Source organism: Hipposideros armiger, unplaced genomic scaffold (genome assembly GCF_001890085.2).
Source record: "Hipposideros armiger isolate ML-2016 unplaced genomic scaffold, ASM189008v1 scaffold_1423, whole genome shotgun sequence".
Classification (NCBI taxonomy): domain Eukaryota; kingdom Metazoa; phylum Chordata; class Mammalia; order Chiroptera; family Hipposideridae; genus Hipposideros; species Hipposideros armiger.
In genome coordinates, this window is record NW_017732773.1 from 182,960 (window position 1) to 202,568 (window position 19,609).

Consider the following 19,609-nt stretch of genomic DNA (forward strand, 5'->3'; position numbering starts at 1 on the left):
AGAGCACAATGATGGTGCCAACTTGGGCCAGTGAAGCAAGGTCCTCCACAACAGACTGAAGAACAATAGGACAGCAACTTGTCTGTTCCTCTTCCCCCAATTCCCCAGCGCTGTTCCCATCCCCCAATTCGCCAATAAAAATCTTAAAACAAAACAAAAAATGGTGCCATTTGTATCACTCATATGACCACTAAGGACAGAGCACACACTCCTGCACTGCCTTCCTCCATCCCCTGCTTGCCATGTCTAGATACTAGTATATGAGTCCATATTTAGTCATCTTAATCAAGTTACAGTACTCATCAGTGCTCTTTGATTGGAAGATGCAGATGCTCAATCTCAAGGAAAAATAACTTAATTGGTTCGTGTAACTGTAAGTCCAGAGGTATAACCTCTGAAAAAGGGGTCCAGGACCTTCAGTAATTCTGTTGGGCTCTGGCTGCATTCCTTAGCCCTCTGTGTGTGTTTGGTTTATTCATGGCTGTGTCCAGGAGCTCAAGCTATATCACCCTTGTTTCTACTTGTCTGTGCCTGGCTTGATGTTTCACACTAGGACTAGATGTGTGATTGACAAGACAGCCACAGTCAACCCCAGATTTCTAAGTCCCAGCTTAAACATCCTACGTGGGAGAACGTTGCACTCCAACACTTCCAGCAAATAATTTTTTGGATACTTTGGGCACTCTGACTTGAGACATGCTCCTATACTAAACCTTTTAGCTGTAGAAAGGAGTCACTTGGATTGAGTGACTGACTGACCCTTGTTCGTCTTACTGTGGCAAGGATCAGAGAGGGTCAACCCCATCTGAACACAGTAGAATTCAACTGAAGGAGAAGAACTTGATACCTACATTTATCAAAGCAGAAAAGCAACAAAAACAACCAAACACCTTATAGTCCTGAATTTTAAAAATATTGTGTAATACTGCTCACATCTATTAAAGAACACATAACCATGATGATAATGCTGGAAGCTAAGTGATGACTAATATTCTTTCTACATCTATGGATGGGTGAACGTTTCCACATTAGGGACAAGAAGTGTTCCTTTGCTATTTTCTGTTTCTAGGAATCTGATGCTCCTAGATGGAGTTGCATGACTTGTAACCCTAAATATCGCTCTCATGGCTAATATCCTACAGGCCCCAGGGAATCATTTCTCCATATATATGTCATTCCCTATAGCCTATATTTTTGAAATGAAAGGCAACAATGCTTAACTGCCATACGTGTTAATGGCTGTTTCCTTGCCATTGTCAAACAATACTTCCAGTGCAAGAAATGTTTGAGCAGGAGAATCATTTAGATAAGATAAAAGACAAATTAACTTGTCAAATTCTTTCTCACAGGCAGTTAGAATGCAGTAGATTTTTATTATGAAACATCATTTCCCATAACACCAAACATACTGTTTCTTGCTTCTTTTCATGTTACAATTTGTGGTTCCACTTTAACCATAAATTATAACAGCAATTACAACAGTTTCACATGGTGGTCGAGACACATTTTATAATTTTAAGCAATTTATATTACTTTTATATGTGCCATGAATTGTGATACCAGTTCAAACTAGATGAAAAACTGAATGCTGGAATTCTGAGTAGTTTTAATTTTATTGACATGTAAGATTAATGTAAATGAAAAATTTTTTACATTTTAATGTTTAATACTCATTATTTTTAAATTTGTATTTGATTTACAAATTTAGTAGATAATGTGGATGTTTCAGAAGAAATATGCTTTGAAAAATGTAGAAAATAATTTTAATTTTTGAATTTTTACATTAATTTTCATTTACTTTTTAATGAAGCTATGTTTAAGCTTTGTACACAATGAATATAATTACATGTTGTCTTTTAATCTTTTAGAATAATTGCTGCCAATAGGACACAAAATAGGTGAAAAATATTGATTTTTTTACTGCATAATTATTTTGCTTCAATGAAGGCAAGAAAATACATTTTGTGGAATAGTTGTATAATAATAAATTATGCTGATTATTGTAATTCATCCATACATTGATAGTTCATTAACAGTGCAATCGGACATGTGCAATAATAACTAAATCCTTTTGTCTTCAATATTTTGCTAATTTTCAGCCTCATGAAATCAGTGTTACACGTCTTTAGATTGTGAAGGCATAGTTCTTAAGTTAGGGGAATAGAACATATATTTAACAGAATGTAGGCCTCCATTTTTACTCCAACTCTTGTGATCCACTAGTGTTAAAGGCAGGACAAACAGAAGAGGTTAAGATACTTGGTCTAAACCTGGATGTTGTGAAAGAATTTAAGGTGTTAATAAAAGGAACATTGAAATTATTTACTCTAGGGCAAGGCCCGTGAAGAGAGGAAAATGAAGTCAGGAGGTAGCTGATAGGTGAGAGAATAAGGATCAGCTGAAAGATTTGGTTTATGCTGAAGGGGAAAGGACAGATTTTGGTTTTTTTCCTATTCTTCTGGATTGTTTGAGTTACTCTGACTTTTCCTGTTTTTGTGCCAAATGTGCTGTTGCTTTCTCTATTTAACCTGGCATATATAACAAACTCATAATTAAAAGTTCCCATTAGACATCTTTTCAGTGGGTTTAAATCTTTGTGTGGTAACTCAGGTGTGTAATAAATTTATACACATAAATATATATGTATACTTAATTTTTTTTCTTTGAGCACGCTAGTCTAGAGGGTATCATAAAACATATCAGTCAATTCTACTTAATCTAAGTGAGTTCAGAGTTTTAAACCTCTGTGTGCCTGTTTCCTCATCTGTAAAATGGTTTTTTTTGTGTGGTACCTACATGATACGGCTGTTGTGAGAATTAAATTACATAGAATAGTGTTTGCTCTGTAGAAAGCCCTATTTGTTTGCTATTATTATTATTATTATCTCCACCTTCATCCTTGCTGTTGGGCCACATTCCAGGTGATGATGGCGGCTCCAGAGGGAGCCAGGTATGGGACAGGTGCATCCCTCTTTGATGTTCATCATGTATGCATGCCGGCATCTTTGCTGAACAGTCACATTCCTTTCAAGTTTCCACTCAGGTTACTGCCACATGCAGCCTCCGTTCTGGTTTCACTTCACACTTTGAAATTTCCACACCTCTTTGAGCACATTTAGCTCAGGAAAATCCTGTGTCAGACACATGTACTTAGATCATGTAAATGGCCCTCTGTCTTCTAATGCCCTACTATGCTGCTGAGTAAGAAGGGAAGCCAACAAAGCTCACTGCCTCCTCTCACCCCACCTGGCAATGGAGGCGCAAACCCGTCATCTCTCAGATCTTTCCAAACATAGGCAGGATTTCTGTCCTCAGGGCTCAGCCTGGGGCTGAGAAGCTGGGGGAGGACACAGGGCTTCAGGAGGGACCCTAAACCAAATTATTTGACTTCTATAACTAAATATCCACAGCTGCGCCCCAGCTTTCCACCCTCCCCCTGACTTCCTGCTTTTCTGTCTGAGCAAACCCCCTCTCCCGGTGACTTAGTTGACTAACAGGCAAATTACTGATTTGATTTAGAGAAAGGACAAAGAACACAAAGAAAGGATCCATGGTTTATATTTCAAAAGATTATTTTGTTCTAGTAACGCTTTGTGTTCTGAGAAAGAAAACTGACCTCTCATTGAGGTGTGTTTGACCCTGTCTGTAATCTCCAGAAGGGCGAGAACCAGTTTTCTATACACAATCTATTTCACAAGAGTAGTAGTTTCCTCATTATACAACGAAGACTGTGGTTCTCTGAGTGACATTTTCTCACCCTCCCCAGAGATAAGCCTAAACAGTGGGTTCCATATGCAACTCCCTTGACAAGAATTGCCACTCATTTTATAGGGGATTTCCCTCCTTCAAGTGTTGGCATAAGGCCTCTGCCATCCTCCCTTACCCTCGTCTGGGGACCTTGGCCATGACGCAGGCTGGAGCTGTTTGTCAAGAATAAGCCCTGATGAAACCTCTTGCATAAGGGATGAAGACTGGTTTTGCTTATAGATAGGGTGCTTTGTACTCTTCGTCTAAGCTTCTGACAGTTTTGAAAGTGACACTATTAGTAATTATGCCAGGACAACAAGTGCATTTTGGAGTATTCTCTCTCCCACTCTGCAAACCAGGCTTTACAGCATTCAGTTTCCAGACAATCGAGCTGGTTTCCCATCCCAAAGTTCTAGTCATATCCACTCTCTCCACGTAATGACTGCCTAGTTTTTTGCCATCAATTGTCCAGTCCAAGAAAATACTGGCTGAGGGCCGGCCAAGTGGCGCGTTGGTTAAGAGCTGGCTTGGGACGCCAGAGGGCCCCGGTTCGGATCCCACATATGAGGGCCAGTGACACTGCCCTCCACAGCTAAGATGCTGAACAACAGTTCAACCTCGAGCTGGACTGTTGTGAGTCACCAGCGATGGCGTAGGCTGCAGCCCCTGCTGCAGTGGGTTGCCATGGGCTACCGTGTATAGCCAGTAGCCAGCGTGAGCGGGGTGTGAGGCTGTCCAGAAGCCAAGACAGAGCACAATGATGGTGCCAACTTGGGCCAGTGAAGCAAGGTCCTCCACAACTAGACTTAAGAACAAAAGGACAGCAACTTATCTGTTCCCCTTCCTCCAATTCCCCAGCGCTGTTCCCATCCCCCAATTCCCCAATAAAAATCTTTAAAAAAAAATGAAAATACTGGCTGAGCTTAGGCTACATAGGGTCAGTTGGCTCCTCTCTGATTTGTGAAGTCCTCCTAAGCCTGCGTGGTCTGTTGTTTTTAGCCATGCTTTTTTTTCAAGAGTCTCAAAATGCAGTTTTCATAAAAGCAAAGAAAGAAAAATGCTTACTCCAGACAAAATGCTTAGCAGCTGTCTGAAACAATTCTCTTCCTGAGCCTAAGTGGTTCTCTCTGGCTTTACCGCAAGTGCAAACTCCTCTCTCAAAGCACGTCTGTCTCCCAGCGCAAACCCCAGACCACTGCTTGATGGCAGCTCTGCAAAGTAACCGGGGCTCTCTGTCTTGCTGTGCTTTCATAGCTAGCTTTTATAAGAAATTCAGAACCTAAGGAATGGGCTCTAAATATAGTTTCCACGCCTTCCTAGGTGCTCTCCAAGGATTTAGAGAATTGAATATCTCTAAAAAGCAGCAATTTATAAGGCTCTGTTGACTCTTGTGTCTTTCCTTTTATGGATTCCCATGGATCTACCTGGAAAATGTAAAGCATTCAGTATTTTGCTCACACGCAGTGGTTTATCTGAAATTAGTATTGACTTTGGAGTCTGCCTCATCCCTGCAACCATCATTCCCTCCCATCTATCACCTCAAGATAATTTGGTTCTGTAGGGCATGTATTTGTTATAGACATGTAGTGGGTACTACTATTAGCCCAAAAGACTGAGTTGTATAAAAATATGTAACTTTATTTTTCTAAATTCAAGCTTTAGTTTCTATTGATGTAGGAAATGTCCAAACCTGTAGAGAATGATTTATAAAGGTTTATTTGAGCCAAACTAATGACATATGCTGGGGAGCAAGATTGCAAACGCTTTGAAGAATAACAGTTGGCAGTTTATTTTATGCATTTGAAATTAAGGAGGGATCCCAAGGAAGAGTACATGAAGGTGGGAGACAGCAAGGTGGGGATGGATTACAGGATAGTGAAGATTATGTAAGGAGGAAGCGTCTGAAAAGAGGTATTGCAAATGTGTGTTAACCTAGACACACAGAAATAATGGATAGGGTTTGCCTGAGGCAAAGGTAAGCCTTTTACTAAAGAAGTTTTATGCTTGGGTGACTACCCACCATGACCTGCCCAGGTAGAAATTTATTATCAGATCTCCCTTTGCGGTTACTTTCTGTAGAACCCCGTTTTTGTCCACAATTCAAATAGGAGTTCCACAAAGTAATAATCTCTGTCAATTCTAGAAAATCTCAATTCATTTAAGGTTTGTTTTTAGCTGATGAATGTGTCATATTTTATGAAGAAAATTGGGCAGGTATCTCCTCATCTTCTCTCACCAAATCCACACTAGCTTCTCTGCTTCAGGGACGCGTACCTTCTGCCTGCCTTCTCTCTCAATGAAAGAAATGCCCCTACTAGCACTAACGCAACCCCTCCACGGGGCTATCTTACTCAGACCCTGCTTCCTTCTCAAGTACTTATACACTGAAACTATACCTTTTTCCGTAATTTTCCCTGATACCCTCAAGTAGTTGAAAAGGTCAGGCTTTTTCAGTTCAAAAGCATTAGTTTCTGAAACTTTTTTTTTTTTTTTTGTCTCAGCCTTCTTTTCAGTGGTGGCAATAGGTGCCTTGAAGTCTAGTTTGAAAAGTCATGGGACAAAAGAGAATTTCCAGGATGAAAACACATTGGTTAAACAGTACCCAATGTATTATCTTATTGTATTTTGATTTGCAATGTCCTTGAGCTTTGACCTTGCCCACAGCAGGCTCTAAGGCAGACCTCTAGAGTGCTCAGTGCCTCTGCTCACACCACCACTGCTCCCCTCCACTTTCTCTTTTCTTACTACCAATAGTCAATGGTACCATCTCCATGAAGACTCTACTGAGGACTAAACATTGACTTCTCCCAGCTGATAATGATTAGTAATAGCCTTACTGTTCATGATGTCCAAGCCTTCCTGGTCATCTTTCATAACTCATATTCTCATCCATTATGGCTAGAACATAGCCCCTCTTGCAATCCCCTCAAACTTCACTGTGTCAGGTGGCAGGAATTCACAGTCCAGCATCACCAAAACCCTCATAAACATCATCCTGTTATCTAAAATTTTCCTTTACCTCCTTGCTTTAACAGAATTCTGGCTTTCCCTGAACAATAGGGAACATTTTCCTCCTGTACCTCCTGGACCTTCGACCTAAAGGTAGAGTAACTTTCCCCCTTCTTCCCTCCAATTCTTTCCGATCATTGTTCATTTCCCCCTTTTCCCTCTGCATGTGCGTAGCCTCCTTAGAAGACTATCTTCTCTGCTATCCCTGCTTTTTAGCTTAAGAACTTCTCATCACTCCTCTTCATTTCATGAAGACCAAATCACCTGGCTCACTGTCTCTCTCTTAAACTCCTCATCATTTTTATAGCCTCATTATCCACATGGAAGATCTTTTCAACCTCCAGGCCTTGCAGTTCCTTGGTGTCTCTGCCAATTACATTGTTCTCTACCTTTACTCACCAACCCTTCATCTGGTCATATCCCAAATATTAACTTCACCAAATAACTGTACTACTTCTAAATTCTTATTCTCTAACAACCATTTGTTTTCTTTTCTGTTCATTACTTCTAATACTGCTGACCCAACAATCCTTCGAAACGCCAGGAATCTCCAATCAGTTCACGCTCCCATTTCTACCCTGTGCCTTATTCCTTTCACTCCCTTACTTCTGTCAATACTTGGCTTACAGTTCATGATTTATTACTATACTTCCTGTGTGTATCATGAATTATGCCCTGGATCCTGTGTTCTCTTGTTCACCTAACTGTTTTGTTCCTACAATCATTCCCTCTCTACTGCACAATTCTCATTAGCACACCAACATGCTGTAATATCATCCATCTTAAAAAACAAAACAACAAAAAAGAAACAGTTCCCATGACTCCACCTAAATTTCCAACCACTTCCCCAAAATATGGGTTCTTCTTTATGACAAACATTTCAGAAGACTTTTCTGTATTCACCGCATCCAGTTTCTCTCTTACTTTCTCTTGAACCCACTGTCATTCAGTCTGTGGAAATCACTCCTATCAAAGGCAACAATGACCTACATGTTACCCAGTCTTAACATAAACTCTCTTTATCTCCCCCGGTTTCTTGTCCGCAATTGACAGTGAATCAGTCAATCATTCTTGGAGTGCTTCTTCCCTTGGCTTCTGAGACATGATACTGTCCTTGTTTCCACCTAACTCGCTGGACACTGCTTCTCAGCTTCCTTGTCTGGAACGTCTACTCTTCCTCCTGATTTATTAATGAATCACTAATCTGTGTTGTTCACATTCACAAGTCCTTGGAGCCTAAAAGTTAGGTGATTTAATTCAGTCCTGTGCTTAAAAATCCATTACATGTTTCTGGTGGCTCCTAAATGTGTATTTTAAACTTACCATTTCTGAAGGATAAATGCTGATTTGCCGCTTCTTAACCAGCTTTTCCCTTAGTTTCCTCAATGCACTGAATGGAATTACAACTCAATAAGTTGCTCCAGCCAAATGTCTTATCATCTTTCTTGAGACTGCCGTTTCTCTCATGTGGGGCAGGAAATACCAGCATCAGATGTACTGGGGATAAGTGCAAATGTCCAAAGAAGGTGACCGAGGACTAGATATTGTGATATCACCATAATGACCAGTTCCTTCCGGGCCCCTGGCCCCTGGCCCCTGGCTCTTTCATGGCATCCCCTGTCTTCAGATTGTAGATGAAAGCTCATGGGAAAGGAGGAAGTGGGAATCCCTGGATTGACTTAATAAAAACCGAAAATGTCTCCATAACCACAATTTTTACTGTTTCCAGAAAAAGCGACCACATAAATTTTTTTTGCTTGGTGGATAAAAATGGAAAGTTGAGTTAGTAATCAAGCTCACTTACAGAAAAACAAAGATATACATTATTATCTGTAGGCCTGGACTGCAAATTCATGCTCACTATCCTTGATGCTCTCATCTCCTTATGTAGCTTGTGGACCTTCCTTTCTGATTGTTTGCTCAAGGTTAGTACATGAATCCCAGTGAGTCTGCAAGATGATCTATTGAGGTGCCTGAAGAAAATATCAATACTCCCATTCATATTTAATTTTATATAAATGAGATATAGGTTAATCTTTACTAAGATTTACGTATGGATTGACATTGGTTATTTACTCAGGAATACGTCAGTTTCTTACAATGAAGTATCCTGAGGAATGAGTGCATGATAAACAGTGGCAGTCTCATTTTTCATCCCATTTCAGCTTACTATGATTTACTCTATTGTTTGTGAACCCAATTAAGTTAAAATAAATAATGTTATCTGTTTTTATTTAAATTCAGCATTATAAAATGAGATAAAAAGATTGGAAAATATCTTCATTCTAAGGTGTAAATTGGGAATATATAAATAATTTTAAAAGAAAAATATTGGCTAAGGAAGTTCACAATGACAAGGAAATCACTTGAAATGTGAATTTACATCTTTTATTATGGAAGATAACTCTCAACCCAAAGTATGTACTTCTATTTGGCCTCAAAATAGTAGCTAACAGTAATATGGAGCTATCTGCAATGAGCAAGACAATATATAAAAATATTATTTATTTTATCTTCATCTCATTTTCTTCAATTTACATTTTATATTTACATGTTATAATATGCATACTGTTAATATGGTGATTTTGTGTATAAAGTATGATAAATAAAAACACATATATAAGTTGGACAAACATTTTATTGATAGGGTGCAAAAAAAAAGTAGGGGCCGTCACTCAATAGGGCAGCAATTAGAACAGCAGAGCTGCTTCCAAATCCTATAGTGGAAAATATTAGAGCTATTCAGTGAAGTTTCTTAAAGAAACAAGCTCTCTTGGAACCAATATCATATTTTGTTCTATTCTTGTTTTTTTCTCTGTAAAGTTATAAAGCAGGGCCTCTGGTGTCACATACTCAGAATCAGCCCCAGATCCTCCTATTCATTAATTTATTCAAATATGCATATTAGGCACATCCTATGTGTAGAGTGTGACAGGACAGAACCTATAAGTTCCTCCCAAGAGTTTCCAAACCTAGTAACAAGAATTATTGGCAACAATTCTAAGTTGTGTTTGGCTGCCATCTTTCCCCACAGGGTGTGTGCCTACTATGCAAATCAAATTACAAGAAGAGGTTTGTCATTGCTCAAGCTAAGAATCTACACATGCAAATTGATTCTGGCTAATGCCTAGGTTAAAAACTGATTTCCAATAAAGAGCCATTTTTCTTCTTTGTAATTATTTTTTCTTTCACTGCATTAAAATGCTATAGTTATAGGAAGCATCCACTGTTAATCAGGATTAGAAGATGGTACAGAATAGGATAATAGCTAACATCTATTGAGTACTTGCTGTAACCCTATTATAAACACTTTATTTGTATCCACCCATGCAATTCTTACAATGACCTTTAACTATGGCAATGCCCATTTAAAAAAAAACAAAAACTGAAGCACAGAGAAGTTAACTAATTTAGTGCATTTTGTGAATATATATTGTAAGGTATAGACACAGGATTTAGCTCCTCACCATCTGGCCAAAGAACATATCTTCTGTCTGAATCACTGTGCTATAATAATAGTCAAGCCCACTTATGGTTCAGTTAGCAAGTGTCACTATTTTTCTTTTTATTGTTTAACTTTATTAAGATACAATGCATATACCATAAATATAGCCATTTAAAGTGTACAATTTGATAGTTTTTGACAAGTGTAGACATCCAAGTATACAACAAACTAATCAAGATGGATTTCTTTCATGTCCTTTTACAAGAAGCAGTAATTGAGTAATTGACCCTTTTATCATTATAAAATGTCCCTCTAAAATATCCCTAGTAAGATTCCTTGTCATGGTCTATGTTGTCTCATAATATAATATTTCAGCTTTCTTATGTTAGCATTTGCATGATATTTTTTCTATCACTTTATTTTTAACATATGTGACTTTATATTTAAATACAATTTCTTATAGACAGCATATAATTGGGATATATAGACATAGATATATAGCTATATATGTATATATATTTATTTACTGAGGGTGCCAAAAAAATGTGTACAAGTGAACACTTTGGTCAATGTTGCTCAAGCAGTAGTTCGCCTTAATCAGAAGTGTCTGGACGCTGACAGTAACCACTTTGAGCACCTCTTGTAATTGCAGAAGTTAAATGTGACTTGTATTCATCTTTTATTGTCAGTGTATATTACAGTTTTAATACAGTTTTCCTTTCTTAAAATGTGCATATATTTTTTGGCACCGTGTGTGTGTGTGTGTGTGTGTGTGTGTGTGTGTGTGTGTTTGTGTGTGTGTACATACATATTTAATTCTACCATTTTGCTCTTTGTTTTCTATTTGTCCAATTTCATCTGTTCTTTGTTCCCTTTTTTCTCTGTTCCTTCTTTCTTTTGGATTAATTGAAAAATTTTTTTAGTATTTCATTTTTATAGCCACTTTTATCTTATTAACTATGCCTCCTTTCACTTCATCTCTTGACTATAAAAATGTGGCTAAGGAGTAATTTACATTAATTATTACATTGGACCATTGAACAACTAGTCTTTTATACGTGGCTCTTTTCTAACAATAGAGAATAGCTTAATTTGTTATAACATTATATTGAAATGATTTTATTTAAATAACATTGTTATGTTATGGTTGCCAAAATGGATATAATGAAAGCTACAAAATACAAGAAATGAGAAAATGGATGTATTTTTTGAAAGATGAATCTATAAGTGTGGTTTCCACAATGTACTTCTTATTTCAAAATTAATGTAACAATAAAAGAAGTCTCTGCTGAGCATTTTCTTTAATGTTTACTAGGGCTATTTTGTTAGCCCTAGTACTTGAAATACTTGAAAGAAAAGAGTGAATTGAGCATATATCACTATAAAAACTTAAAATGAATGTTTTTGCATTTTGCAAATAATTAGTATGCTGTTCCTTATTAACTAAATAATCAGATTTTTTTTTCATAAAACTCACAGTGAAGTAAAATTTATGAGATTTCCAGGTTTAATCTAGCTTGATATTTTCAAGAAACTCAAACATAGCTATTTAGTTCCTTCTCCATTTCCCAATTCTATCCTCAGAAAAAATTTAAAATGTTTTCTAGTCTCAAAGTTTTACTTCAATAGAATTTTGTTTGCCCTGAATTAGAATACTGAATACATCTGGGTAATTACTTCATGAGGTGTGAGGTATGAAGCCCTTACAAAGCAATAACTTCTCTGGCAGTGTTTCCATGAAGTGAAATCTGACAACAGACCAACATAATATAGAAATATAAAATAACCCTGGGACATTAGAAAGGAAGGAACCTAATAGATGATCCAGAGTAATAACCATCATTTACAAATTATGATTCAAATGCTAAAGTGATAAGATAAATTATCTATTGAAAAACATACGGATAGTCCATAGAAGAAACCCTGTTTTGAACCTGACTAGTAATCTTTCAAAGTCAAAACAGGAAAATCTCCTCATAATAGGATTTTAATATAGGGCAATCAAAGATTATTATATTAATTTGTTTAAGCACTGGATTTGCACAGATTTAAGATTAAGAATGCTAACTCCCGGGTTGTGAAGTTTTGCTTTATTTTGTTTTTATTTTAATTATTTTTGCAACCCAAGGCTATCAGAAGAGAGTAAAAGGATTAGGAACACAGAATTATATGTAGAAAATAAACATGTTACTGAAAGAAGTATCATACTTTTGAGTAAATGGAACTAAAATCGTATGATCTCTAAATTGAAAGACTACATGTAATAATGATTCAATCCTTTCTGAAAAAAATTATAAAATTTAATTCAGTTCTGACCTGTTAAAGTTTAGAAAGGAAGATATTCAAAGAAACAGCAGATGATCCTCTCCTGCGGTATCCCCAAGAAATCCCAAATTGAGGCATTACTTCAATCTTTATAACCTATATCCTTTTGATAGAAACGACAATACATGCTTTCCCTTGACATTGTATGTTAGAACAGCGGTAATTTTGACCATGGTTTCTGATCCTCCCCTCAGGGAAGGGATGTGTGTGTGTATCTTTTCTATGAGATGAAAATCAGTGCCTTAAAGTGTTTGTCATTGTTCAGAATCTGTACTTGATCCTGAGGACTTTGAAATGCATTTAACAGCAAACGATGATTTTGTCTCAGAGCAGACACAAGTAAACTAGGATGTTAAGATGGAAGTACATAATCAGAATTTACAAATTTGCAAGATAAATATAACTGTAGAGTAAACTAGGTTCTCAAGTCCATTGCCAAATGTACTCTCTTTCTGTGGACAAGCAACACATGAAAACAGTATCATGAGGGTGCTGTTTGATTTATTTCCAAAGAGAAAAATCTCTTCTACATTCACATATAATGAAAAAAAAAACTGTGTCACATTTTTTTTCAAAAACTCTGTAATACTGCTCTATATTTATTTGGTATCCAAATGCTACAATGGAAAAGACTGTGTTCAGCCATACTTCTTATAACATCTAACGCATCTTTTCTCTGACTGAATGTTTATTGGATTTTTTCCTTATTTTTTATATTTATTTCTTTGAATTATATTTGATTTAAAAATATCACTAGAATTAGAGAGTTTAGTTCTCTTTTAATTTATTACATCAAATTCTGTGGCATTGTGATCTATATACTGATGTCTATTTTCAGCTACAGCAAGTTTTCCTCAATTATAATTTTGTTTATTACATATCTTATGCCAATTGTTTTGATGTCTTTGTAACTATTAGGCTAATTATTAGGTATTTCTGTTTTCTTCATGTCTAACATTTCCACTTTCACTTTTCATTCTGGAAATTCTCTTCATACAATATCATTCTATTTACTATTTTCTTTTGGTTAATCTAATTCCTTCTATTTAGTTCTTAATTTCCTTGAATTTTTTTTTATCACATCAAGCTTAGTTTTGAATCTCAGCCTTTTTAGTCCTTTTTCATCTGGGGCATCTTTTTATTTCAATCTGTTGTATTCTTATGACTTTTTGTGCCAAATAGATATTTTTCTGCTTTTTTTCCTTCTGTTTGCTTTGATAAATCATTTTTGAAGGGTATACTCTTTTTTTTAATTTTTTAAATTAGTTTCAGGTGCACAAAGCAACACAATAGACTTTCACACCCCTCACAAAGTGATAACCCCCTCAATGTACTACCCCTCTGACATCTTATATAACTATTACAATACCATTGACTATCTTCCTTATGCTGTACTACATCTCAAGGGCATACTCTTATTCTCTGTCAAAAGGATTATGTGCCCTGTAGGTTTTTGGTAAATATGCCCACAGATTTCATGCTGCATTTGATTATTATTTTCTCTCTCTCTTCTTTAAATCAATATTTATCTAGACTTGGGATTAGTTACAAATATATATATATATATATATATTTTTTTTTAAACTAAACTTGCTGCCCAGATGGCAACTGGTAAAGCCCTCCTCTCAGATAGGAGAGCTAGCTTAGCTAAGTTTAGCTTAGTTAGAGGATGGGTTGATAGGATTAGCTACCAGTTGTGAAACAACTGAAATAAATTGGAATTTTCTTCTGCCCTCACTGCCTAAATCTCTGACACTTTGATATTTTATATGCAGGAAAAACTACCATATGCATAATTTACTGCTTTAAGTGGTTTTTAAGTATATGTTCAAGATGATAGCACCTTCTATATAGAAGCCACACTTATTACGGTGCAATATGCTACTTCCAGTTCTCTAATTTCAAGGGGTTGGAGGAAAATAGAAAGTGCAGGAAAGAGGGAACAGAACTACTTTATAATCGTTCAGATAGTTAAGGACTCAAATGTTAAAACTTTAAAACTCTTGGTAGAAAATAAGGTGATTATCTTTTGGACCTTGGGTAGACTGTTGCCTTAAACAAGACACAAAACACATTGACCATAAAAGAAAACATTAATACATTTGGCAATATTAAAAGTAAGATGTTTGGGCCATCAAAAGCTACATTGAAGAAAGTGAAGGTTACAAACAGGCATAAGATATGCATGACACCCACACTTTAAAATGATCAGGATAAATAATATACAATAAGAAAAGCACAAACAACCTATGGGGAAATGGGCAGGTAATAAATAGGCATTTCACAGAGGAAGAGACCACAAACCAATCGACACATAAAGAGAGGTTCTTTTTATTCGTGATGAGAAAAATGCAAACCAAGACAAAATTAATTATCAGTTTATATGCTTCTGATTGGTCAACATTAAAAAGCCTGCCAATACTAAGTTTTGGGGAAGATGTGAATCCACTGGTGAGGTCTTAAACTGGTGAGTTTGGAAAACAAATAGGCATTATCTTCTAAAATTGAAGGTTAACCTATGACCCAGAAATTTCAATTCAACATACATATCCCCCAAAAAAACTATTCCAGATGTAAAAGTTAATTCCTAAGATATAATATAATGGTGTAAAACATTTTATAAAGATAAGAAAACTACAATAATATATATTTTAGGAAAACATATAGATAAATACCTTAAACTAAATAAAGCAAGCACACAATGAACACAAGATTCAGGGAGACGGGTGTTTTTGGTGGGATGAAGCAGGGAAAGAACGCAGGAAAACATGTGGCTGCTGACAAAGTCCTAGGCTTTGTTTTGGGTGGAGGGTTCACCTGTGTAGGTTTAATACATTAATGAAAATAATTAATTATGTAACTAACCAAGTAAATGAAAGTTGGCCCTGTACTGACAAATGATAAGATTATGACACTAACCAAGCAGGATGATTAAACTAACTTTGTGTTCCAGATAACAGCCAGAATGCATTCGAATTTTCTCTTAAGGAAGGAGCTGTCTTTTGTTGGGAAGTACTTTAATAATCAATTAATACTGTGGTCATGGATTGGCAGGTATCAAAGAAATGAAAGAGATGGTTAAAGCATTTTGGATTAAAAATAAATAGAACTTTGTAGGAAAAAATGAGGAAAGGAGTGAAGATGTTATACCATTCAAACAAAGCTTTTTGGTGTTTTGTAATGTAAACTTTGTCTTTTCAAAACTTTAAGAAAATGTGTCAAATTTGGAAATGTCTCCTGTCAGTTGATTTATCTGTGGAAACGAGGGAAAAAGACTTCTGTCTAACATGGTACATCTATCTAACATGGTCCAAAACAGTCTGAGCATATGAGGGTTACAAGGTCGTGCCCTGAGGTTTCCCATTGCTGGCAGCAACAGTAACCAGGAATTGATCCATGAAAACTCGCCGCAGGAAATTTAAAGATAACCCGACGATGACATGGACTTCCACAGGACATGGAAAGGCTTTCCAAATAATGTTATCTATCCACTTTCAATTTCATTTTAAATATTACAGATTAGGAATGAAAGCAGCATATACTACCTAAGATTCAAAAGTCTTTCAAAAATTGCTGCTTATTTATAATTTATAAATTATAAGAAAAATTATAATGTATAACTTATATACTTATATCCCTTTTTAAGCCCTATTTGTAAAAACACATAAATATACAGAATACATTACTATATATGTTTTACATAGAGCCATTTCACTTTCTTCAATAATGAGCACATTCTTGCATGTATCAGAGTGGCAGAAAGATAAAATACATTTGGTGAGTGTATTAAAGTTCCAGAAACACCTTAACTTACTATAACTTCTCTATAGAATCCTTCATATTTATTTATGTCACCAATGTTATTTTCAGCATATTAAATATTTCCAAATGGATAAGATATTAATATGAAAACCATAAAATTTACTAAATTCTGGCATTTTCTCAGCAACTCAAATGGAGGTTCATCCTTCAGCAAATTGATGGGTACTAATATTTCCAAAGTTATTTCTGTGTGCTTAAAAACAACAGCAAAAATAATATAATAATAATAATAGTGTCAACTGATTTTTCTACCTTATAAAAGTTGCTTTGGAAATGAAAAAAAATATGAATTACTAGCCCCAATGTTATTTTATTTTAATTTTATATCACTAGCATTCAAAGATATGCTTATAATACTATGCTTTCCAATCAGGTGAAAAAATACCACAAATCTCAATGGCCCATTTATAATTTTTAATGATGTTATTGATCAAACTATGTCAAGAGCAGCTCCAACAAATTACCTTGAAAATAATGTGTTGCAAAGACTTAAAATTTAGATGGAAAACATTTATTGAAGGATTCTGTTTTTTCTATAAAATGAGTATGAAAATATATTTTCCATCTGAAGGTGCAGGTAGACCATATGCTGCTCTCTTGAGATAAGACTTTCTTGTGCCCTCAGAAATGTCTTAATATAAATTAACAGAGAGCTGGTTCAATTTGTGAATCCTAGAAATTTGTAATATGATTGAGGATACTCTCCATTGCACCATGGAACTTTACGTGTTAGCATTGGTTTAATGTACTTCATCCGTAGTATAGTTGGGTCATGTTTCTTCTTTGCTGAGTGTGAAGTAATACATCATTTTGAATGTGGAGGCACCTTGGTATGAGTCATATACAATTTCTGGAATCATCAGTAGGGTCAAGGAACTATTAATATTTCTGGTCTCCTATTCTTATTTTGTATTTAGCATTAAAGAACCATTAGAATGCAAATTTATTAATAAAATTTTGACAGACTGGAATATACTATTTATTTTATAAATCATAGGTCATTAGCATACATAGGATTTCAACCTAAGATTTTGTTTTTCACTACAAAAGTCCAGCCTTACCCCAAGGCCACCTGTATAAAAATCTCTTGGATACCCTTGAAATCTGGAGAATTATTATAAATCTCCCCAAGGGATTCTAATGATGATTTAGTTTTAGGAACTACTACTCTAGAATATTTCCAGACAAAAAGATCTCTATTTTTCAAAATTCTCCCTTCTTAACAAGTGCTCTTAAAACATATCCAATCATCTCTGAATATTGGATGGAGTGTGGTAGATTGACTCACCTGACCTCTGCTGCCATTGCCTCCCATCTTTCTCTCTGCTTTGCAGAGACAATAGAGAATGAAACATTTCCCAAAATCCCTTACACCTAGACTTGATTTAGGCCATGTCTATATGTAACTGTGTAAGACCTGAATTCAAAATTCAGTTAAGTGGTGAGAGAGGATGCACCCAAGACATCCTTTTTGCTATTGAGCTTTGGCCCATGTGATGTGGCTGTGAATGAACCTCCCCTCATTTGACGACAGTTAAGGCAGGATATTTCTGGAGTCAGCAGGTAGAAAAACAGCTTCCTGATTCCCCAGCTCTGCGATTATGGTGGAGATAACAGTTTTCCTTCACAGACCAGTTTCTGTGATGTGGTGGTGTGTTCTGGGAGTATTCCCAAAAGCTCAGCTCAGCATGAAACCTAGTCCTTCAACTCTTCCAAGAATTTTGTAAGCATCAAATTCCCTATAATTTTTCCTGTTTCTGTTAAAAATAGCTAGAATTCTTTCTTTAATCTTCAACTGACTCCATATTAATACTTCCTTTTATCACTACCTGTTGGGTAATCATTACTCAAAGCTAACTTTGGCATTTCATACGCAAAATTAACAACAGAGATCTTCATTATAAGAAACTCCTCCTTCCCCAAAAGAAAATCTTCTAGATTTTTTATTTACTATTGATAATAACCCATAATAAGCAGACCAGAGGATCCATTGAAAGAACAATTTCTGTGCATACTCATTGGCACCAGGTTTCCACATACAGCATGTCACAAAAGTCTCCTATTCTTGCATTTGTAAATCCATCATGCATTTGGATGTTTTCTCAGACTATTCTATGTGTTTTTATTTCAAATAAAAAAAAGAAACTAGAAATAATGAGCATTAATTTTCTTTTAAAATTAACATGACAGAAATGAGGAAAAGGTTAGATATTCTTCCTGGGGGGTTATACATGCCTAGGCTGCAAAGAGAGGAAACATTTGGATAGAAACTTGGAAAAGACCATATGTACAATAGTTTAGATACTTACTTTTTGAAGTTCTCTCATTCTCTGTGTTCACACTCTATGTTTGTTCATATCTTTAACATTTGTTGAACGAACACTGTGGACTTTATACTGTGTTAGATAATATAGGGCGCAATGGAGAAAAAAGAACATAGGTGCTAAAATAAATGCTTCAGGGGACTTGTGTTGTAATGGGGGAGGAAGATATTAAACAACTGATTACTAACATATTTAATTAAAATCACAGTATGTTTAAAAAGACAAATAAAATAATGGGATGACATAATTGGGGTTCTGATCCAATCTTCCTTGAGGAAATATATTTGAGATAAGCAGTGAAAGACAAGTATAAATTAGCTTGGGGGCTGGAGAGGAGACATTCCTTGACAGAACTGCGGCATATAAATGGCCTGAGTAAAGAAGGTCCCAAAACTCTTTTATAACTAACCTGGAACAGAATTCGCTCCCAAATCATTTAGTCAGTTACAGAGCTGGTTAAAAGGTTTCCTCTACATGTTATGCCTAAAAATAGAGAGAGTATGCCTAAATAGAGAGAGTAGAATACCTAGGTAATGGGAGGTAAAGGGAATTAAAACTGCAGAAAATAGGAAACAATGAGAAGAACACTGGAAAAATAGTAAATACCTCATCAGATTGTCTTTATTAGTTTTTTATTCTCCAGTAGCGTACAACACTTCTTTTCAAGAGTGTATCACATTGGGAGGCACATCTTCTCTCTGGTCTTGTCTACATTTTAACAAGTGCATAAGTATAAAAAATTTCACAACACTGAAGGACAGAAGATTCACAGGTTTTTTTCCACCTGTCCCCCCCCCCATCGAATTCCATTACTCATATGCAATTAACCCCTGCTTGAAGGTTGGGATCTTCATCACTTTTGGCACCTAAAGCTGGTTTAGCTGGTTGATTGTTTGTGGGGGGAGGAGGTATGATGATAGGTGTGCCGGTTATAGAC

General features: G+C 35.9%; 1 protein-coding gene across 1 annotated transcript in view; it reads left to right on the plus strand.

Moving 5' to 3' along the window:
• The first annotated feature begins 2,927 nt into the window (after positions 1-2,927).
• LOC109377498 (retinol-binding protein 1-like) overlaps positions 2,928-19,609 on the plus strand; it is a 19,926-nt gene continuing 3,244 nt past the window's right edge. The window contains exon 1 of the mRNA XM_019633870.1: positions 2,928-2,987. Coding sequence (XP_019489415.1) covers positions 2,928-2,987 — 60 coding nt within the window. The remainder of the gene's footprint in view (positions 2,988-19,609) is intronic.